The 22302-nt window shown below is 38.7% G+C and overlaps 1 protein-coding gene across 1 annotated transcript in view; it reads right to left on the reverse strand.

Annotated features, from left to right (window-relative positions):
- The window catches only part of LOC126482317 (uncharacterized), a 429037-nt gene that overhangs the window by 135907 nt on the left and 270828 nt on the right, over positions 1-22302 (reverse strand). The window contains exon 6 of the mRNA XM_050106359.1: positions 9987-10066. Within this exon, the coding sequence (XP_049962316.1) occupies positions 9987-10066 (80 nt within the window). The remainder of the gene's footprint in view (positions 1-9986; positions 10067-22302) is intronic.

The raw sequence follows: 22302 nt of genomic DNA on the forward strand, positions 1-22302 counted from the left end.
CGTTTGCTAAAGAGATTTGGCTTTTATTAATCTTTTGCAATGAGGCAGTCAATTTATTTGAAACGAAGTGTTTAATTTCACACTGTTGGCTAGTTTCAACTGTTCGCTGCACTTCAAGAGTAAGTTTTCCATCTTCTAGCTCATATGGCATTATGCTATAATAAAGAACCAAACATGAGATAATACAGTAATGGTACTCAAGAAAATTTACATCTGAATCTGGACATACGAATGTGCACTTTAAGCCGAATTATGCATTTTAGTATGGTTCACGAAATTCCGATGCTCCTGAAGTATCCTTTGATGTTGTGTTTCTTTTATGACATAGTGCAAGATCTTTTATGTTTTACACGTACAAGCATGCGGGCTTCCAGCATCATTGTGCACGCCTGTTATCTGGTGTTCTCTGGCAACTGCTGAAATGAACCAATTTCTAACAGGTCATAGGAAAATATTGCGAATGGTGGTTTGAAAGTGTTACTTTCAAAGAAAATTTCCTTAACTATGTGCGAGAATGTACGATGAATTTCTTAAATCACAGAGCGTTTGACTCTCATTTAAAAACCAACTCTCTGAGGGCAACACTATGTATATTAATTTAAAGCATTATCTTTTCTTTTTTGTGTGTTCACGCTACTTAAGAGTGATTTTGCTATTGGCTGATTACATCACGTGTCCTGTGCTGTCATCAGCTGGCGGGATCACGTGACACTGGCTTACAAAAGCGCGTCGCAATCTCGATTTCATTGCATCGGAAAGTAACATGCAGTGTTTGGTGGAATTCGAATTTATACCTCCATAACACTAAAAATGCAGCATACATGTTGCTCCACGTCAAAGAGCTTTCGAAAACATCCCCCCCTGCTTGGGTTCGTTTCCTAAAGTGACGACAAATTCTCCATCTGTGTAGAAAACCATAAACATTCTAAGGATTGATAAGTTTTACAGTGTCGAGGAAAAGTATAGTGTACTTTCACTTGGGAGAAAGTGAATTTTTAACCGGGAATTTTTTTTTCCTTGTCCATCTATACACCCTGTGTAAAAATACCAATCCTTTGACTGGTAAAGGTCTTCCCAGCACTTTAGAAAATGAAACTCAGCATGAGGGGTGGGAGGAAGAGAAATGCCTTTCAGAAAGGCCATTGACATGCAGTAACATGTACGCTGCATATTTTCATATTACGAATATATAAATTCGAATTCCACCAAACACAGCACATTACTTTCCGAAGCACTGTGATAGAGATCGGAATGCACATTTGTAAGCCAATCATAGCTAGCTCATGTCACGTGATCTCGCCAGCCAATGACAAGAGATATTCAGAGTGGCACTGTAAGTAGTGTGAACACACAAATATGAAAAGTTAATGGTTTAAATTAATATACGTAGTGTAGCTAAAAGAAAAGCTAAGCTTTAATGTACATTCTGGTCTTGAAGACTAATAAGCTACAAGAAAAGTTAAGCTTTCACATATAACATTGGCCTTTTTAGTGAGTGTTACACTTTGAGATACATCACACAAATGTGCTCGTAAATTTTAAATAATGACAATGTCTCGTCTTCTAGGCTCCAAATTATTCTAAGTTGCTGGTTCTGAAAGTGTTAAGTTTAAAATGAGAACCAAATGCTCTTGTGATTTAAGAAATTCATTGCACTTTCTCACATGTACCGTAGTCCATCTTGCGTAAAAGAAAATTTCCTATGAAAAGAATGCTTATCGAAGAACCATTCACAATATTTTTCCGCGATCTCTGACACATGGGTTCGTTTCAGCAACTGCCAGAGAGCGTCAGAAAATAGGCGTTACTGCGCATGGGCAGATGTGACGACTTAGGAAGCCCATATGTTCATACGCATATAGCAGTAAGAGATCTTACATAACGTCATAAAAGAAATAGGACATCAGAGGAGACCGTAGGAATTTTTTTAAACCATTCTAAAATGCCTAATTTGGCTTATAGGACACATTCATATGTCCAGATCACAATGAAGTAGGCCCCAACCTGATATTGAGCTTTAGAAAGCACTTTTTGGGATGCAAATTTTCTTGGAATACCAGTACTATATTGCCTCATGTTTGAGTCTTTATTATGGCATAATGCTATAGGTGCCATACGATGAAAATGTGCACCTGAAATTCAGTGAACAGTTGAAACTAGCCAGTAGTTTGGAATGAAACACTTTGTTTCTTATAAATTGACTGCATCTGTAAAAAAGATTAATAAAAGCCACATTTATTTAGCAAACCGACAAAAATAACTTCATTGTTGTGCAGGATGATTAATGCTTGACTGCCAAAAATGTAGCAATAAAATAAAATTACCAAAACTAATAACAGCCTTCCGTAATTATGTGAATGTATTTTAATTCACTTGACAGCTTCCAGCCACAGAAATCCATTTTGTTTTCATTTGACATGCAAACTGTAAACGAAGAGGAGATAGGACATCACGAAACAGCAAAATCACTAAATGTAAAACGGGTCACTATCCCCCTCCCCACTAAAACCTGGACTGCTCTGCGCATGTGCGAATCTGACAGCTTGGGCATGCCAGAAAAATTTTTCTGTGTAACATAACTGCTTCTTGCTACTGCTGCAGCCACACTTGAAGTAGCCAGAAGCAGGAGAAAGCACAACTCATATGCAACTCAACTGGACATGTGCATCAGCCCACTGGCAACAGCTCAAAACAAACTTAAAGTTAACAGTTGTGATGTCACGAACATCAGAAGCAGTCTGCTGTTATGAAGTATTCTACAGTCTTTGTCCTAAAGCTTTTGACACATGTTGCTGTTTACCCGTTCTTACCAGTAAAAATTACAAAAATTTAAATGAAGACTACAACAATGAAAAATGCCAAGAATTATAAAAAAATTCCCATGTTATTCACCTGTATTAGTTGGCAGACTCCAGCATGAAGCCGCTTAAAGGCAATGAGGTGCTCCATTGATGGATGGCGCTCATGGTATTGGAGAGCTTGCCTATGATCTCTAAAGGTTTTTGTGATTTTTGATGACCACCAAGGTACTGTCTTCAATAGGGGCAAGCCTGAGGAATAGGAGTCGTTAAATCAGCTGCCAAAAGAATGGCTGCAGTTGTACTCTGGACTGCCTCACCAATATCTCCATGCAGCGGAGACCCAAGAGCAACAGCAGAGGCAAAATTGCCCCCGTCAACACTGTTGACAGCCCGCCATCCACAGGAGTGGCGTTGGGGGAGGGACACAAAAATTGGGAAGTTGTCACTACCACACAGGTCATCGCAGACTCTCCAGTGGGTGGATAGGAGGAGACAAAAGCTGAAAATTGAAAAGTCAATGGCCAAGACAATTCCGTGGGCCACACTGAAGTGTGTGGGGACGCCAGTATTCAAGATGCAAAGGTCAAGTTGAGCCACTAAGTTTTCGAGGTTTTTACAGCAGCCAGTGACTGTGGTTCCACCCAACAAAGGGTTATGGGCTTTGAAATCATCCAAGATCAAAAAAGGTGGGAGGAAGCTGAGGAACCAATGCAAACAATATGTACTGAGACACTTAGCCATTGGGAGGGAGATAAACATTGCAATGGTAATATCCTGAAATGCCCGTACTCAAACAGCCATGGCCTCAAAAGACATATTAAGAGGCACAAAATTCGCAATATAGTGTGTCCAGACCATATGTACAAATTCTGGCCAACACCCTGTCATACGTAGCACGATTCTTATAATATTCTCGGTATCCACAAAGGGGTATGGTCTTCACTGCTTGAAACCAAGCCTCCTGAAGGGCAACACAGAAGACAGGGGAAGTGCTAGAAAGATGCTGTAGTTTGGCCAAGTTATGGAAAAAACCACTAAAATTCCACTGGAGGATAATATTGTAGATGTACTATGATGGTGCAAAGGGACCAAGGAGGCAGGTTATGCCCTAGGGTTACCTGCTGCAACTGGCTGAGGGCTTATGGTATCAATACATACAGGTTCTGGGTTGCGTTGAGCGGTACAAACTGGGATCGCCGGAATCTCAGGCAATGAACTGCCCTCAAAGGTCAAGATGAAGGTTCCAGTAGCAACCCAATTGTTCTTTGGCCCCTGGGTATGCAATGGACATAGTGTAGACCCCCCTTCGCTCCAAGTTGACTTGCAGCTCATCATCAGACTGCAAGAAAATTATGCCCTGAATCATACGCTACTGGCTATTAAAATTGCTACACCAAGAAGAAATGCAGATGATAAACGGGTATTCATTAGACAAATATATTATACTAGATCTGACATGTGATTACATTTTCACGCAATTTGGGTGCATAGATCCTGAGAAATCAGTACCCAGAACAACCGCCTCTGGCCGTAGTAACGGCCTTGATACACCTGGGCATTGAATCGAACAGAGCTTGGATGGCATGTACAGTACAGCTGCCCATACAGCTTCAACACGATACCACAGTTCATCTAGAGTAGTGACTGGCGTATTGTGGCGAGCCAGTTTCTTGGCCACCATTGACCAGACGTTTTCAATTGGTGAGAGATCTGGAGAATGTGCTGACCAGGGCAGCAGTCGAACATTTTCTGTATCGAGAAAGCCCCATACAGGACCTGCAACATGTGGTCGTGCATTATCCTGCTGAAATGTAGGGTTTCGCAGGGATAGATTGAAGGGTAGAGCCATGGGTCGTAACACATTTGAAATGTAACGTCCACTGTTCAAAGTGCCGTCAATGCGAACAAGAGGTGACCGAGACGTATAACCAATGGCACCCCATGCCATCACACCGGGTGATACGCCAGTACGGCGATGACGAATACACGCTTCCAATGTGCGTTCACCGCGATGTCGCCTAACACGGATGCGACCATCATGATGCTGTAAACAGAACCTGGATTCATCTGGTTCGTCATTGAGTACACCATCGCAGGCGCTCCTGTCTGTGATGCAGCGTCAAGTGTAACCGCAGCCACGGTCTCCGAGCTGATAGTCCATGCTGTTGCAAATGTCGTCGAACTATTCGTGCAGATGGTTGTTGTCTTGCAAACGTTCCCATCCGTAGACTCGTGGATCGAGACTTGGCTGCACAATCCGTTACAGCCATGCAGAAAAGATGCCTGTCATCTCTACTGCTAGTGATACGAGGCCGTTGGGATCCAGCATGGCGTTCCGTATTACCCTCCTGAACCCACCGATTCCACATTCTGCTAACAGTCACTGGATCTCGACCAACGTGAACAGCAATGTCGTGATACGAAAAACCGCAATCACAATAGGCTACAATCCGACCTTTATCAAAGTCGGAAACGTGATGGTACGCTTTCTCCTCCTTACACGAGGCATCACAACATAGTTTCACCAGGCAACGCCGGTCAACTGCTGTTTGTGTATGAGAAATCGGTTGGAAACTTTCCTCATGTCAGCACGTTGTAGGTGTCGCCACTGGCGCCAACCTTGTGTGAATGCTCTGAAAAGCTAATCATTTGCATATCACAGCATCTTCTTCCTGTCAGTTAAATTTTGCATCTGTAGCACATCATCTTAGTGGTGTAGCAATTTTAATGGCCAGTAGTGTATTTACACAACTATGGGGAGTGGCAGTTACTGGTATGTCTCTCAGGTTGTTAAAAGCGAGTAATGCCCATGACTGGGCAGGGAATGCTGTTTTGATCAAAATTGACCACCAACTTTTCATTTTAGAGATGGCTGTCAATTCCCAGAACTTCTCTTCTATGTTCTCCATAAAGAATAACGGTTTTGTGATTGAGAAGAAATCCCCCTCAGTCACCACGCAAAATAAGTATTTGGGGTGAGGGGGGGGGTGGATTATTTCTCTGCTTGCCACTTAGCCTTATGTTCCTCCCACAGCCTAGCCAGGGAAGGGAACATTTTAGGGTTTTATCTCTCTGCATTAAACTAGGACTTTCCTTCCACAGAGACTGCTGGGGCTGTATCACCACCAGCAGGAGATAACTTCATCTTCTTCATTTGCTGCTCACATGCCATGTTGCCACCCACTCTGAATGGGGTGTCTCCCCGTGGGTGCCACTCAGCCTCAGCAATAGCTACCTGGCCACTAATCTGTTGCTCAGTGTCCCCGTGCCTCAGTCACGATGGGCGCATACTCCTTGGCATACATGGGGAGGGATGAATGCAAAGATGAAAGGCACAAAGGTGGAGCACACACCACATAGGCAACCTTCCCTGCACGAAACGCACTTCTGGTGAATTTTGAAAATTGGTAGCAGGTGAAATTCAACAACGGGGACCATGTGTTTATTTAAAGAAAGTTGAAGAAATCGCTGCAAGTGGAAACTTGAGTTCCGTATCATAAACCAGGTCCATGCAGGGTCTGCACCAAGGAAACCATCCGATGGATATGCAGAGGGGGAAAGGAATTTTGGATGCACAAGCTTGTAGCACAAAAAGGAAGTAATGTTAGTAATGTTGCAAAGACTGAGTGCCAGTCGTAGCCAAGCATTGTGAGCCACGGGGTGAGGGAGGGGGATATAAAATGGGAAAAGTTTTATTTGTAACTCAGCTGCCTCTGTTGCTAATACTAGTTCCCACAAACCAAATGATCTGTCTTTCTGGAGAAAATATGCACCAACAGTTATTGTGTCCTCAATTTTTATGTATATCTTCCAGAGGGAACAACTAAATTACAGATACAGTTTAAAATAATCTCCTAGCTGCGAGTTGACATAGTACATATTATAGTCAGGCAGAACCAGTGGGAAAAATGTAGCAAAAACATAAATAAATTAGTTTTAAAAAATTAGGAAATTATGTCACTGCTTACCTAAGAAAGATTGTTGCAGGTTGTTTTAATAACATGGACATGCACAAACCACCTTTTCTATTTTGGAATTAAAAATCTGAAACTGAAACTTGCTTCTCTTACTAGTATGTTTTACTTATCTATTTTTTTTTCCTATCAGCTCAATACAGATCTGTCTTTTAAGACTGTCATAATGTTAAGAGGTAGTATTTTCATTTCAGATATACCAGTCACAGTTATTGCTTAATTTCTGGAAATGAACAGTAATTTACTTCTGAAAGCTATTCACTGCTAAAAACAAAACTGACATTTTATTTACTTCTTTACCTAATTAGTTCAAAGACAAGTAGCAAAAACTGGGCAGCACTGGAAGTAACAGATCGAAGTGATCAAAATGATTATGCTGCACTGTGTGGTGTGCTTTTTTTATTTTCTTGGGGGGGGGGGGGGGGGGGGGGTGTTAGTAATAAACAGAGCAAGGCATCACCAAAGTATTAAATGCTTATTGTACAATTTAAACTAAATGCAAACAGAACAAAAGCTAACATCCAGACTGCTCGTCAATATAATTTCATTTGCAACAAAAGAAAAAGGCAGCTTACAGTTGCTTATAGCTGCAGAAACTCCCTACATCTACATCGATACTCTGCAAATCACACTTAAGTGCCTGGCAGAGGGTTTATCGAACCACTTTCACAATAACTAACTATTATTCCAACTTTTAACAGAGTGTGGAAAAAACACCTATATCTTTCCATGTGAGCTCTGATTTCCCTTGTTTTATTATGATGATCGTTTCTCCCTATGCAGGTCAACGTCAATGAAATATTTTTGCATTTGAAGGAGAAAGTTTGCAATTGAAATCTCATAAGAAGATTCCACCACAACAAAACATGCCTTTGTTTTAATGATGTCCACCCAAATCCCGTATCATATCAGTCACACCCTCTCCCCTATTTTGCGATAATACCGAATGTGTTGTTCTTTTCTGAACTTTCATGAAGTACTCTGTTAATCCTATGTAGTAAGGATCACAGACCCTGCAGCAGTACTCCAAAAAAGGATAGACAAGCATAGTGTATGCACTCTCTTTAGTAGATCTGTTACATTTTCTGAATGCTCTGCCAATAAAACGCAGTCTTTGTTTTGCCTTCCCCACAACATTTTCTGTATGTTCTTTTCAATTTAAGTTGTTAGTAAAGAATTTTATGACTGATCCAGTCAAAGGCCTTTGATAGGTCAAGGCACAGACCCACTACCTTGCAACAAGAGGGTGAGTTTGTCTAGTCCTATTTACAAACATCTCATTACTGACCAAACGGGAAAGTAGTGAAACCTTAAGTCCACACTGTCAGAAACTATTATGCCAATTAATAGCTAGCTGAAATAGTAATAAAAGGACACATTAAAAGTTGGGTCAATTTCAAACCTGCTAACTAAAAGTCGATAACTAATAGAGGCTTACATAAGATCCAAACTGAGACGAATTTTACATCATGAAAAAGGACAGGTAAATTTTAAATTAGTGAGGACACACAATGATGCAGAACAATAATGCACATAGTCATAGGACAAAAAATAAATAACATGCAAACTTCTATTAAAAGAGGACATTTTCCATCTATGTAAAATGAACTGGATGGATGCTTGTAAATAGGAGTGGCACATGTGTATGTTCTTTTAACTGATGACTGTGGTGTGTTTTTACGTCTAGCCACATATACATCCCCACTAAATTAAGAACTTGAATACCACTTGGGTAAAGGAAAAAATTTCACTGCATTTTATGGTTTGTACATGAATTTTATGTCGCCAGCTTCCACTCAGTTTTACTGCAGTTCTGTACCACTCCTTTACGACATATAATGAACTTTCTGTATAATGTTTCCTTTTTTCATTTTAAATGTAAATCAGTAATTCAACTGAACATCTGGGCTAGTGACACAGCATTCTTATTCCTGTCAACAGATGACAGTACTTTTGCCATTCTGGTTTACCAGTTGGCTCCCTCCTTCATGAATGCTAGTCTGCGCTCTGGACTCGCTGGTAGCACACCGCATCTTGCACTCATCCACCGCCGCACTCGGAGTCACAGCACCAAGTGTAGGTGTCCTGGTATTCTTGGCATATTTCTTTACTCAGGCAATCTTCTGCAGTACTGTCTGGTGTTACTTTGGCATTGACTTACATTTTAGAGGACCTAGCCCAACTAGTGGTTTTTAAATTTTAAGAAATTTTTTGTTTGTGTATTACTGAATGGAAAAATTATCTCCTATCTCTTGCTATTTTCAGTACGACATTTGAAGATGGCCGGATAGGAGCCCAAAACTGGTCGTGTCCTAAATAAAAGAACTTTACAACCGTAACGGTATTTTCAAGCTCTGGTATAAAGTTCGGTTGCGGATGTTCCTCAAACAGGATTGTTTGTGTATATATTCAGTTTTTGCTCGTTTATAACTATCTTTGTGCAACCCATTTGCACTATTTACAAAGAAGTCACACACACATTAACAGTGTTGGCTATTCACATCACCATATAAGAAAACCTAAATAACTATGGTCAAATTGCAACAATGAAAACCTACAACATGTAAGTATGAATGATTACCTCATTGGCAGCAAAGATTTTGACTGATTGTAGGGCTTAACATAGATACTATTTTGAGGAGGTAATGACTCACAGATTGTACGAATTATTGAAAAATCATGGTTGCACACAGCTGTATCAATCACGTTATAAAACAAACAGTTTCGATCATAAACAGACCATCTTCAGGAGTATTGTATCCTAATTAGACGGGTTACAACACATAACAACTAATAAGAAATGTGCTGCAAACCAACATCTCCATTCAATTATAAATCTGGGGCACATACACCTTACCGCAAATCTGTGGGGAAACAAAATAACAATAATCATGTCGTGTGCTTGCCTGATATTTATTATACACTGCATGTGCTTCTGATTTACAGTTGAATGGAGATGTTGATTTGTAGCATGAAATTTGATAGTGGTTATAAGTTGTCACATTCCTGAACATTATCTGTTTATGAATAAATTGATTAACACAGCTGTGTACAACCATGACTTAAAAACTAGATACATTGAAAAGCAGCATTTGAAGAATGTAACATCACTATATTATCTAGAACTAAGTGGCAACTTTCCATTTTGTATTCAGTCAAATACACAGCCTACTTTTTGGAAAACAAGACACACTGTGGAGGATTACAATACCTTGAAGCCTTTATTTCCATGTCCAAATACATAGAAACCAACTCAGTCATTCGGTCAAGATAGGTGGAATGTTCCATAGACTGAAAACAAACAGAAAATATGTTTTACATTACAGAATGATTATTGATGATACACAAAAGTCTAGAGGTTAACAGGGATTTTTAAAATTATCTAAATGATTTTAAAAAATTAAACTGAACTACACGATAAGGACACAAATTACGGATACAATCAAATAATATTCAAGGAAGCATTCTGGAATCAGCCTCTAGAGAGGAAGCAGCTGAAAACTAATTTGAAAGTGGGTAAACAGGGAACTAACCCCACTACTCCTGAATATAATTTTTTTGTCTTACTGTCATACCAGCCTACACAGTTTTAAATTTGATGGATAGAATTATCTACTTTTATATGCATTTACCAGCAGTCAGAATCTCACTTCTAAAAGTAGATTCTCCCTTCTTGACAGTGTGAAGCAGGCAGCAATACAGTCTCCTTTTAATTGCATTTAAAAATTAAAGAATTAGTGTGAAATGCTCTGCAGTAGCTAGTGAGCAAGTCAGGTAACTAAAATTAAACAAAGCATTTAAAAACCACAACTTTTATTGCAATGGATGAATGAATGAAATGGCAGACAAGTCATCACCAACTGGCATATTTTCTTATTATTCCTCAGTTCACTGTAGTATTTAACAAATTATGACAGTATTTTTGGTTCATATGGTTCCGTGTTACAAAGGATCTTACAAGAGGAACTTACAGAATAGCCCTTTTCAATTTTCTTCATATTTATAGGGTTTGAAGGTGTCTGGATATAGATTTCCTAAAACAATAAGACACAAGGCTTTAAAAATAATAATAATTGTAATAATAATAATAATAATAATGGCTTTTGGAGATTAACCCTCTGTGACGATGTGGTTTCATTTGAAGCCACCAATGACGTTTTGATTCTGCGCTGTCATCTAGCGATGAAAATTTGAACTACGTCAATATTTCTCACGTGGTTGCAGTTAGCTATTCAAGTATAAGTGCCATTATTGTCTGTGGTGTGCTGCTTCTCTTTTTCTTGATTTGTGATTGAATTTGGCTTTGAAATGTAAGTTTCACACATGGAACAAATTCATAATACTTTGTATATAAATACATGCGATATGTATTGCAACAATAATGAAAATCATGTACTTTTTCCGTATTTACTCTGGTGGTTTTGTTTGAAACCACTGCGGCTGCAGAGGTAGTATTAGAAGCTTATCTCTCTCTCTTTTTTAATTTCAGTTTTGCGAAATGTTTTCTCGCAAATTAAAGGATGAGGAAGTTCTGACGTGTCTTTTAGAAGAAATTACTTCTGTCATGGACTCTGAGACTGGCAGTACCAGTGATAATGAAAGTGATATTTTGGCTGAAGACAGTGATCTTGATTCACAAGTGCGAAGACCAGTAATATCTAATGTTGTTTCTGAAAGTGAAAATCATTCTGAAAATGACAGTGATTACAGTTTCAGTTCTGAAGATAACGTGCCACTAGTAAGGTCTTAGAGGAAGTTGGTGTCAAAGGAAAACTGAAAGTGAAGGTATGCTGCCAGTTGATTTCTTTTTATAGCTGTTTGGGGAAAATTTGCTCAGGTGTTTTTGGCTATAAATATTCTAATGGGTAACAAACAACCCTGCGCATATCGTGATTGCTGGTCATCGCACAACGAACTCAGAGATCAGTACATTTCTTCACTTGTGTCATTGAAAAGATTTTGCTGGATTTTATCTCATATACATGTAAATGACAACACCCTTATGCCACAAAAAGGGAATAAAGTTACTACAAATTGTATAAAATTTGACTACTAATAAATCAATTACTGACAAGTTTCAAAGAATGTTATGCTCCAACTAAGGAGCAATCTGTTGCTGAATGCATGGTGAAATTCAAAGGGCAAATATCATTCAAACAGTATATGCCTCAAAAGCCCATCAAGAGGGGGTACAAAATATGGGTCAGAGCTGACAAAATGGGATATACCTGCGATTTTGGGGTATATACTGGGAAATCAGATGGTGCAGTGGAGAAATGTTTGGGAGAGAGGATTGTTAAGAGATTTGTGTAAAGGCTTAGAAGGCAAAGGATGTCACATATATTTTGACTTTTTTTAAACTAGTGTTCCACTTTTGCAGACACTAAAACTTGATGGTATGGCCTGTGGTACCATTAGAGTCCACAGAAAAGGACTTCCTCCTCTGAAACCGGACAAAGAGTTGCGAACAGGAGAAAGTGACTGGTCAGTTCGTTCTGATGGGATTGCATGCATGAAATGGAAACATAAACGTCCTGTCACAAATTACTATCAACAATTGGCTCACATGTAACTTTGAAAGAAGTCGGTAGGAAAGAAAAGGATGGCACAATTACAAAAATACCTTGCCCACAGATAGTGAAATCTTGTAATTCGAACATGGCATGTGTAGATAAAGCGGACATGATGAATAGTTTCTATGCAATTGACAGAAAATCTAGACGCTGGTGGCTCAGACTGTTTTGGTATATGATTGATATTTCTGTTGGAAATGCATTTATATTGTTTCGACTAACCAAGCCAAATGAAAAGAAAAAGCTAAAGGAATTTCGGCAGTGTGTTGTTGCTGGCCTTGTGGGATCCAGTGTTTTCAAAGACAGTCCTGGTCACCCAAGTGCATCATCTGAACCATCCATCCGATGTCACCGGCGTGCACACAATCGAGGGAAACACAGTCTTTTGAATGAGATGTCTAACTTAAAGATGTCACTATGTTTTTGAACGCATTACGCTACCCTAACACATTACGTTTCTCCACGGTAGACTGTCAATGCACAATGTTATTGTTTGTTTTTGGGGCATCACCTGCAACCAGCTTTGTGAAAGAAGTGGCGATACTTTCTGCGCAACCCACCCATCATTTTGCACAACAATGCGATGCCGCATACAGCGCAAGCTGGGGCTGCTCTGTTCAGTCGATGGGACTGGCAAGTATTGAACCATCCACCATACTTCCCGGCCTTAAGTCCTTGTGACTTTGATTTTATTCCAAAGATGAAGGAATCACTTTGTGGCATTCGCTTCAGAACTGTTCCATAGATTCGACAGGCAGTAAACTGTTCCATTCGCGCCATCAACAGAACAGGCTATGCTAACGGTATACTATGCCTTCCACATTGCTGGCAATGGGTTCTACACAATGCTGGTGACTACTTTGAAGGACAGTAACAGGTCCAAACATGCAACTCTTTTGTATCAGTTGCAAATAAGTAGTGGCCACTATTTAAATTCCATCCCCCGTATTTTAATTCACTTGATAGTTCCCGGCCACAGAATCCGTTTTATCATCATTTGACGTGAGAGCTGTAAACAAAGAGGAAACAGCAAAATCATTAAAAGTAAACAAGGGTCACGTGGAGATTACCCCCTCACCGCTAGAACTCAGACTGCTCTGCGCATGTGCGAATCTGGCAACTTGGGCGCAACAGAAAAATTTTTGCAGGTAGCATCTGTCTGTTTGCTGCTATTGCTGATATCAGCTACACTTCATGTGGGCAGAAGTGTTGCTCATATGTGGCTTAACTGTGCATGCACATGAGCTTGCTGTAAATTGCTCAAATGAATCTAATGTTAACAGCTGTGATGTCACGATCATTGGAAGCAGCTTGCTATGAAGCGTCCTACAGCATTTGACACATTTTGCTGTTGACAGACACTTGTGTGAACACCCCTGTTTAGTTTTCTACTTTATTTTTTCCCCCTCTCAGTTATGTTTTATTGCTGCAGTATTATTCAGCAGTTGCAGAATACAGTAATATTCTTTGTTAGAGTACAGGTTCTTACCACTCAAAATTACAAAAATTTAACTGAAAACTAAAACAATGAAAAATTCCCAGGTTTCTCCAAATGAAAAAATTCTTGGGTTTTTCCAGTATTTCCTGGGCCTTATACACCCTGTTCTTTAACCGTTTTTGGAAATTCAGGTGTTAAGGGGTGAAATAGGGACTAAGAATTTGAGAAAATATTTCAGTATATCAAAAACATTTAAAGCTAAATCTATGAAAATTGCTACTACACTTCTGGGTTGGAGAGAAAGAAATGTGTCTTCAGTAAAGAAAGTTTCTATGGAAATATTACAAGAATGCAATATGCACGATAAATAAAATCCTTGGACTCAAACTACCAGAACTGCTTTTTGGTCAGGAGCACATGTGGAAAAGACCACAGTTCTATGGACTTAATTAGCATGGAAGTTTAGAAAGTGTTGCAATTTGAGAACAACATAATTTTTTTTCTTAAAAATAGAGAGATTGAACAGTACTACTGATGTACATAATTTTTTTAATTTGTCAGTAAGGCACTTTGCATGCCTGTATCATATTTTACTTTATATATGGCCCATACATTTTCATTAAAAATTTGTGATTCAACATTTGTTTACAGATACGGAATTCGATTAATAATAATAATTTACGTAAATAAAAAAATAGTTCTCTAAGTGAGCTTCAAACCAGCAAATTCATGATTACAACAATTCAATGCTATGCACACAGTTATCAGCAACTATGTTAAAAATCTTATATATCTTCAAAGAAGCCCCCCAACCCGCACCCTTTTCGGAAAACTGTGCTGTACTGATTGAAGAAATTAATGTCTGGGCAGTGATCCTCAAATCTCACAAATATGAAGAAAATCTGAAGAGTGCCAGTGCCTAGGGTCCCCTTGTTAATTTACACTAAGGTGACTAAAGTCACAGAACACCTCCTACTATTGTATTGGATCTAGTTTTGTTTTGTGTACTGCTGCAACCTGATGTGGCATGGATTCATCAAGTCGTTGGAAGTTTCATGCAGAAACACTGAGCCATACTGCCTCTATAGCTAGCCACAAATGTGAAAGTGCTGCCAGTGCAGGATTTTGTGTACAAATTGACCTCTCAATTACGTCCCACCGATTTTCAAAGGAATTCAGGTTGGGTGATCTAGACAGCCAAGTTGTTTGCTCAAAATGTCCAGAGTGTTCTTCAAACCAATCACGAACAATTGTGGCCTGGTGACATGGCGCAATATCATCCATAAAGATTCCATCGTTGTTTGGGAACATGAAGTCCATGAATGGCTGCAAACAGTCTCAAAGTAGCCCAACATGACCATTTCTAGTCAATGATTGGTTCAGTTGGACCAGAGAACCCAGTCAATTCTATATAAACACAGCCCACACCGTTATAGACACACCACCAGCTTGCACGGTGCCTTGTTGACAACCTGGGCCCGTGGATTTGTAGTCTTTGTGAAACACTTGAACCCTACTGTCAGCTCTTACCAACTGAAATTGGGACTCAAATGACCAGGCCACAGTTTTTCCAGTCTTCTAGGGTCCAATCAACATGGTCATGAGCCCAGGAGACGCACTGCAGGTGATGTCATGCCGTTAGCAAAGGCCCATGTGTCAGTTGTCTGCTGCTATAGCCCATTAATGCCAAATTTTGGCACACTGTCCAAATGGGTATGATCGTTGTACATCCCATATTGATTTCTACCCAAATGTGGCAGCTCTCAGTTATCAAGTGATCAAGTGACGGCTGTCGGTTATTTCATTGTCCATGACGAGAAGTGAAGTCTGAAACTTGGAATTTTCAGGCTCCAAAATGTTATGTTCCATACGTCTAGCTCCAATTACAATTCTGTATTCAAAGTCTGCTAATTGCTATCATAATCACATTGGAAACCTTTTCACATGAATCACCTGAGCACAAATGATAGCTCTGCCAATGCAATGCCCTTTTATATCCCATGTATGTGAAACTACACCACCTGTGTATGTACATATTGCTAGCCCATGACTTTTGTCACCTCAGTGTAATTTATATTATTTTTCATATTAATTGTGTTGTATTTATTTTAGTCGTATGACTAACTACTACTACTAATAATAATAATAATAATAATAATAATAATAATAATAAGTAATAATTCTTTTTTCAGCTATTTAATGTTTGCTTCACTTTGGTTACTAAACTGCCACTAAAGTTCAGCAGCATATTTGCTTCACTACATTAGTTTTCAGTCAACTTTATGTTCATAAAGATGAACAACTTTGCTATTATAGAACTATAACTGTCATCTATGAATTTGCTTCCTCAAGATTACAAAGTAACATCACACACACGCACTCGCACACAAAATTGTTAATTACACAGTATGTCAAATGCAGTTGCGAATACTGAAATAAAACATGGCAGCAGTTGCTCTGTATCAATAAATAAACACACAAAATAATATCTCCCATCTGTGAATCTGAAACACTATATGATGTGGCTACCAGGGTAGTATTTCACACATTTACAATTATATTTTTGGATGAACTACAATGGAATACACATTTCCCTCACATAAAAAACTACTTGTTTCACTGAATGAAAAGTTTTATGCTGAGCAATGAGGAGTAATCCTACTATTGGTTTTACACTTTATGTCTTATCTAATACTATTTTAGCCTGTGAGAGAAGTTTCGTAGGGATTTATGCAGGACATGTATAGTCTCTGTACTACATGTTAGTATTTTTGTTGTTGATGTACTATGTAACTGACATGGAATGGCGAATTTGCAAGAAATTTGCTAGCATGAATGCAGAAAACAGACAACAAATAGCATACGGCTTGTCAACCAATCTTGTAGGTGAATATTTAGTACATTATCAAAATCAGCTAAATTTAACAACATACCACATAATATTCCTAAAGATCAAATGCCCCATATCAAATCAAGTACAAGTAGTCACAGGCATTTTGCTTTTAACACCACTATCTAACTATAACTGTAAGATTAACAGGAAAACGAAGATATAATAATAAATAACAATAATTTTTATTTATGCTAATATTAATCCTGAATAAACAAAGAATATTCTCTCTCCTTAAATCTGCAAGTTAATATATTTTGGTCTTGCTGATCTCGTGTTTTTCAATTTGTTTGCAGACTATGGCCCAATTAAAATTACTTGTTAGTTGACATCTGTCACTTGCCATTACAGTGTTGCCACAACAGTTGCTGGCTATTGCACGGTTTGTAGGTGACACACAAAAAATACGGCGGGTCACTTCACAAGTTTGAAGCTATGTTTGAAGTGGCCACCATAATGTCTGATGGGAACATGAGATGCTCAGCTGATAGCTCATTTTAAGTGACCAACGAATGAACTTGAGCAGATGATGCTTTTTGTAGCCTTGAATTTAAATGTGTCTCCTTAACCTAACCAACGCGATTAAACCTAACCTCTATGAGCAGACAGAAAAATTTCATTTCGAGCACTAAAAGCAAACTGTAATTTCCTGCTGACCTGAAACTATCCTTACATTGGCTACACGAGCTGGCATATTACCAATCGATGAGAGTCCTGGTTAAAGGTTATAGGTGACACATGCGGACACCAAAGGAAAAACGAATGACAAGAAGCAAAATAAGAGCAAATAAAAAAGTCAATATGATGATGAAAATAGTGCAGCAAATATTAGAAATAAAAAATATGCTTACTTCAACTTACTGAATAAAAATAATAATCAAAGTCATTTTGATAAGATTTAGAAATAAATTTCCAAGTACATGTCGAGTTTTGAACACTCGACCACTATGCTACACCACCATCCTGTATTACACCGTTATATTTGAAGCTTTACAAGGCCAGTATCAGCCATGATTTGCTGCCTTCAAAAGGTTTGGTCTCAGATACAAAGCTAATCTAATGTAGGCTGATCTGTAGGCTGATCTCTGTGCTGATGATGATAACTGTATGTGTGATGATGAATTGCATCTTGTGCAAAAGAATCCCGTAGTGTTTGGTTAGTGTTGTACATGATAGGTGTGTATTTCATTAGCACCATCATAAGCATGCTATTATGTCTGATGAAATGCAACATAAAAGTGGCAGGCTCTGGAATCAAGAAACAAAACTCCAAACACTCAAGACAGCCGGAAAAGGAGTTGGAAGTGAACTGATCAATTGCTTGGGCAGTTTGGCAAAAGCAAACAGTTCGATCATAATGTTAAGCATTCTTGATTGGAGGACACCAGCTCCAACATTTGACGTCTCAACCAACAAGTAATTTTAATCACACTATAGGATCACAGTGAGAGCAAGCTTCTAATATGAGTGCATGGAATACCACCCTCTTCTCTTTACAATCTGTGACTGATGCAGAATGAAGGCAAAGAAGCTAATTAACACATTAAACTTATTCATGGCAATGTTGGCCACTAAACATTTTTAGGGGTAATTCGGGATTCGTGATAAATGATGTGTGACCAACAAACAGCACATAAGAGCAAAGCATTACATACGGAACTGAAATTGATTTAGTTTTCTCCTGCACCCAAAATAGTTAGGCAGTAACATGCCATGACAACAGTGATAATTCTTTCTTTCTTAAATATGCTAAACACGATTTGAATCCTTTTTTATGCAAAAATAGCAAACTAGTTTCCTGCTCTCCTCCCCCAACCATGATTTTTATAAACTAATACAAAATGCAAACATCTTCTCTCAGCAACTACTGTAACACCAAACAAAAAAACTTATTACATATCAACTCAATTACAAACTGATAACATGAAATGTACATGTAGAGAACTTCCTATTGATTGACACAATGCTGTACTGCACATGCTGACAAATAGGTGTGTACAACGATACATCAAATAAAACTATGGAGGCTTTTTGCATGCTGTCTTGTATAAGTAGCGTGAGATACTGACAGGAGTAGCCAAAGTTGCAACACTGGCCAACAAAATTTTGGTGCCGGGGGTGGGGTTGGCACAGATTAGGCAACCCCCACTGTCAGGTGTTGGCTATAAGGAAGCCACAGCCTTACTGTCTCTCTACACGGTACTGGGACTGGCTAGAGCACAGAACAGAGAAATAAGTGCTTGTCATTGTCAACTTTTCATGGTACTCAGTCTGAAGCCAGGAAAGAACTCATGGCTTTGAAAGCTATGACAGACAAGGTGTGGTAGGCATCTTGAGGCAAAGGAAAAAATAAGACAATTCTGATTGGCTGGGAAGATCCATTATGGTGCGGGTCTGACTATGTGAGAGGTGGGTCAACAACGGTGTCTGTCAGCAGGTGAATCAAGATGGACATGGTACAAGATCTTCTGACAGGCCAGGAAGGTCCACCATGGCAGGGGTTCAATTTTGCAGCAGTGATTCGGCAGTGAGACATGGCACCGCTCTGTTTCACAGGGAGGCGGCATGATCAGTCAATGGGTGGGTCACACTTATGATAGTAGGAAGTTGGTAATGTAATAGGAGGTGCGTGGCTAGCTGGCAGTGAGGGCCATGTGGCTTAGAGGTGAAGTGGTTGCAGAGAGGAGGCAGCATAGTTGCAGACACACTTAAGTAAGGTGAGAAAGGGGTATAACATGCCACAAAATGAGGAGGGAGAAGGAAATGATAGTAATGTTGCATAACTGTCACCGATCAAGCAGGATATTATTTTAAGTGATACATTAAAGTTACTGCCAAAACCTTTTAAATGCAACAAAGGGTAGTTAAATGAGGCTTTGGATAACTATGATACTGCAATTAAAGTTAGTGGTCCCAGGTCAGCACTATGTCTTGCTTAAGCTTGTTAAGGCATGAACAGTACGAGCTGATGGAGAAAATTGTTTGTCAGGGATTCGACAGGCACCTGGTCTGCTGTATGTGCTATCTTAGTGGCTTTTACAGAACAAAAAGTCAAAAGACCCGTTTAACAATTCCAAAGACAATATTACAACTGAAGATTGTATGTAAGTGCATTGTATCTTAGTCCAGAATTAACTTAGTATTAAGAAAACAGTCTTAATTGCGATTTTTTATTTATTAAGTGCCGACCGGTTTTAACCCATCGCAGGGGCCATCTTCAGGGCGAACATACTGTGAAATTACAATATATATCTCAGACAAAACTAATGACAACCATCTTATAAGAGTGGATTATGTAAATATAATGTTTTACCCATTGGTCGACTGCTGGTGGCGTCACGTCTACCAAGGTGTGACAGGAGACTAAAGAATTTGCCTTATGCCTGGTTTTTCCTTCCCCCATAGTATATTACAAATGAAGATAAGGTAACTTACTAATGTTCTTTTATAAGTTTGACACTGGAAAGTTTTTCACATACTTTTTTTATGTTTATTTATATAACAGTGTTTTTTAAAATGAACATTGTTTCTTTAAATTGTAAACTTAACACAAATTGTATTTATACTTCAATTTTTAAGCCTAGACATCTACCATTGGTCACCGCTGGAGACGTTCGTTGCTTACGCTCACAAACTCATAGCTTGCTATATAAACCCAGGCGTAAGGCAAATTCTTTACAGTCTCCTGCCACACCTTGGTAGATGTGACGCCACCAGCAGTCGACCAGCGGGTGAAATATTATATTTATGTAATCCACTCTTATAAGATGGTTGTCATTAGTTCTGTCCAAGATATATATAGTAACTTCACAGTATGTTCACCCTGAAGATGACCCCCTGCGATGGGCTGAAACCGGCCGGCACTAAATAAATTTAAAAAAACGTGATTAAGACTGTTTTCTAAATACCAAGTTAATTTTACATCAATCGCTGTTACTCCACAACCATGCTGTCCAAACAGCTTAGTCCAGAACGTTTGGTTCATAAAAAAACACTCTCCTTGTAAACAATAGCCAGTAGTTATCTGAAGATGGCCTAATGAGCCGAAAACTAGTTCATACAAATAAAAATCAGTAGAAGAAAAAACCGCCTAACTGTTATTCAACCCTCAATATGGAAGTGTTCTATCAAGAAGCGACAGAAGAATCCATAAATAAAACATTTCCTGCCAGTTCATCTACTAAATAATGTTCATCTTAATATTCATCTGTCTATATTTTAAATGTTAAGTAGCCTACATATATTTACGGCTACTACATGGCACTCATGGTATGATGTTCACCTGCCCGCAATTGCTAACGCGGTAAACCTCTGTCTGATGCTACCTGTGGGTTGATATGTATGAGCAGCCCATAGTGGCTTGCCTTCCATGTATTCTTTTTTAAATTTTAATTTCAATTTTTATGACTAAAGCTTTATTGCTTGATCTTAAACGTGGCATATAAGCACTGTTTCTTACTTGGACTGTTAGTCAGTACTTACACTTTTATATAAAAAGGTTTCCCATAATTTTTTACTTGTGTTATAGGCCAATTTGAAAGTTTAATTCCTGATGAAGGCACTCACAGAAGTGTCGAAACCAGGTGAAAAGACTTTAATTTTTGTGACCGAGGGCTGCAATAGTAAATATGAACGAAGAACCACATAAACATGAATCATACGAGCAACATAACGCTGCTGGTAAGAACAAAGGTATGACCTACAGAATACCATAGAAGCAAACAGCCTGTAACCATATAACTTCACTGACAAAACTGTCAATATAGCTCTCAAGTAACACCATTATGAAATGAACTTTTGTCATTCAATAATTTCACAAATAACTGCTCCAGCAAAGGTTTAACACTTATTATAGCTCCACCGATATCAAAGGAACAAACTTATACTTTAGTGTGATGGCAACATAGACACCAACATCATATGGTTATCAAGACCATCTGATGTGCGTAGCAAACAACAGTTCTATAGTAAGTTAAATTATCTGCTTCAGACTTTGAAATATTGTGCCAAACTATGTAATTTCCAGAGATAACTTGAAGAAGACAATCATGGCAAAATAGGCCTTTTATAACAAACAATACAATCGAACACAGCAATATCTTGGTCTCATAGAACGACATATAAAAATGATGTGTTAGAGAAGAACAAAAATGCTGTTAAGTTTAACTAGAGAAGAAGTCACAATAGTAAAAGGTAAACTAACAAGTTTTAATCAGACATGAAGTTCCACAGCAAGAAACAAACAGATTACACAAGGAATGAGAAGGCTTAGTCTGTTTGAGAATAGCACTGATAGAAGGCTACAGAGAGCTGCTATATTGACAATCATGAATAAGCAACTAATTTCCATCTTTAATGAGCTTGAATGGGAATATGATTTGCTAATAAGAACAATTAAATGTGCAGAAAAGTATCTTGGAACCACACCTAATTAATTCTGTGGAAGTAGTTAAATATCTGGAGTTGATAAAACGTGACATTAAAGGTAGATTCCCAATAGCAGTTACAGGGGCAAAGATTATATACTGCTTAAAGTAGTTCATCCTGATGTATTCGTAACTGGCAATATTTTAAGTTATGTATTAAATATTCCCTAGAAGACAGTAGCAGGTTTGATATGTATAAA

Source organism: Schistocerca serialis, chromosome 5 (genome assembly GCF_023864345.2).
Source record: "Schistocerca serialis cubense isolate TAMUIC-IGC-003099 chromosome 5, iqSchSeri2.2, whole genome shotgun sequence".
In the NCBI taxonomy this organism is placed as follows: Eukaryota; Metazoa; Arthropoda; class Insecta; order Orthoptera; family Acrididae; genus Schistocerca; species Schistocerca serialis.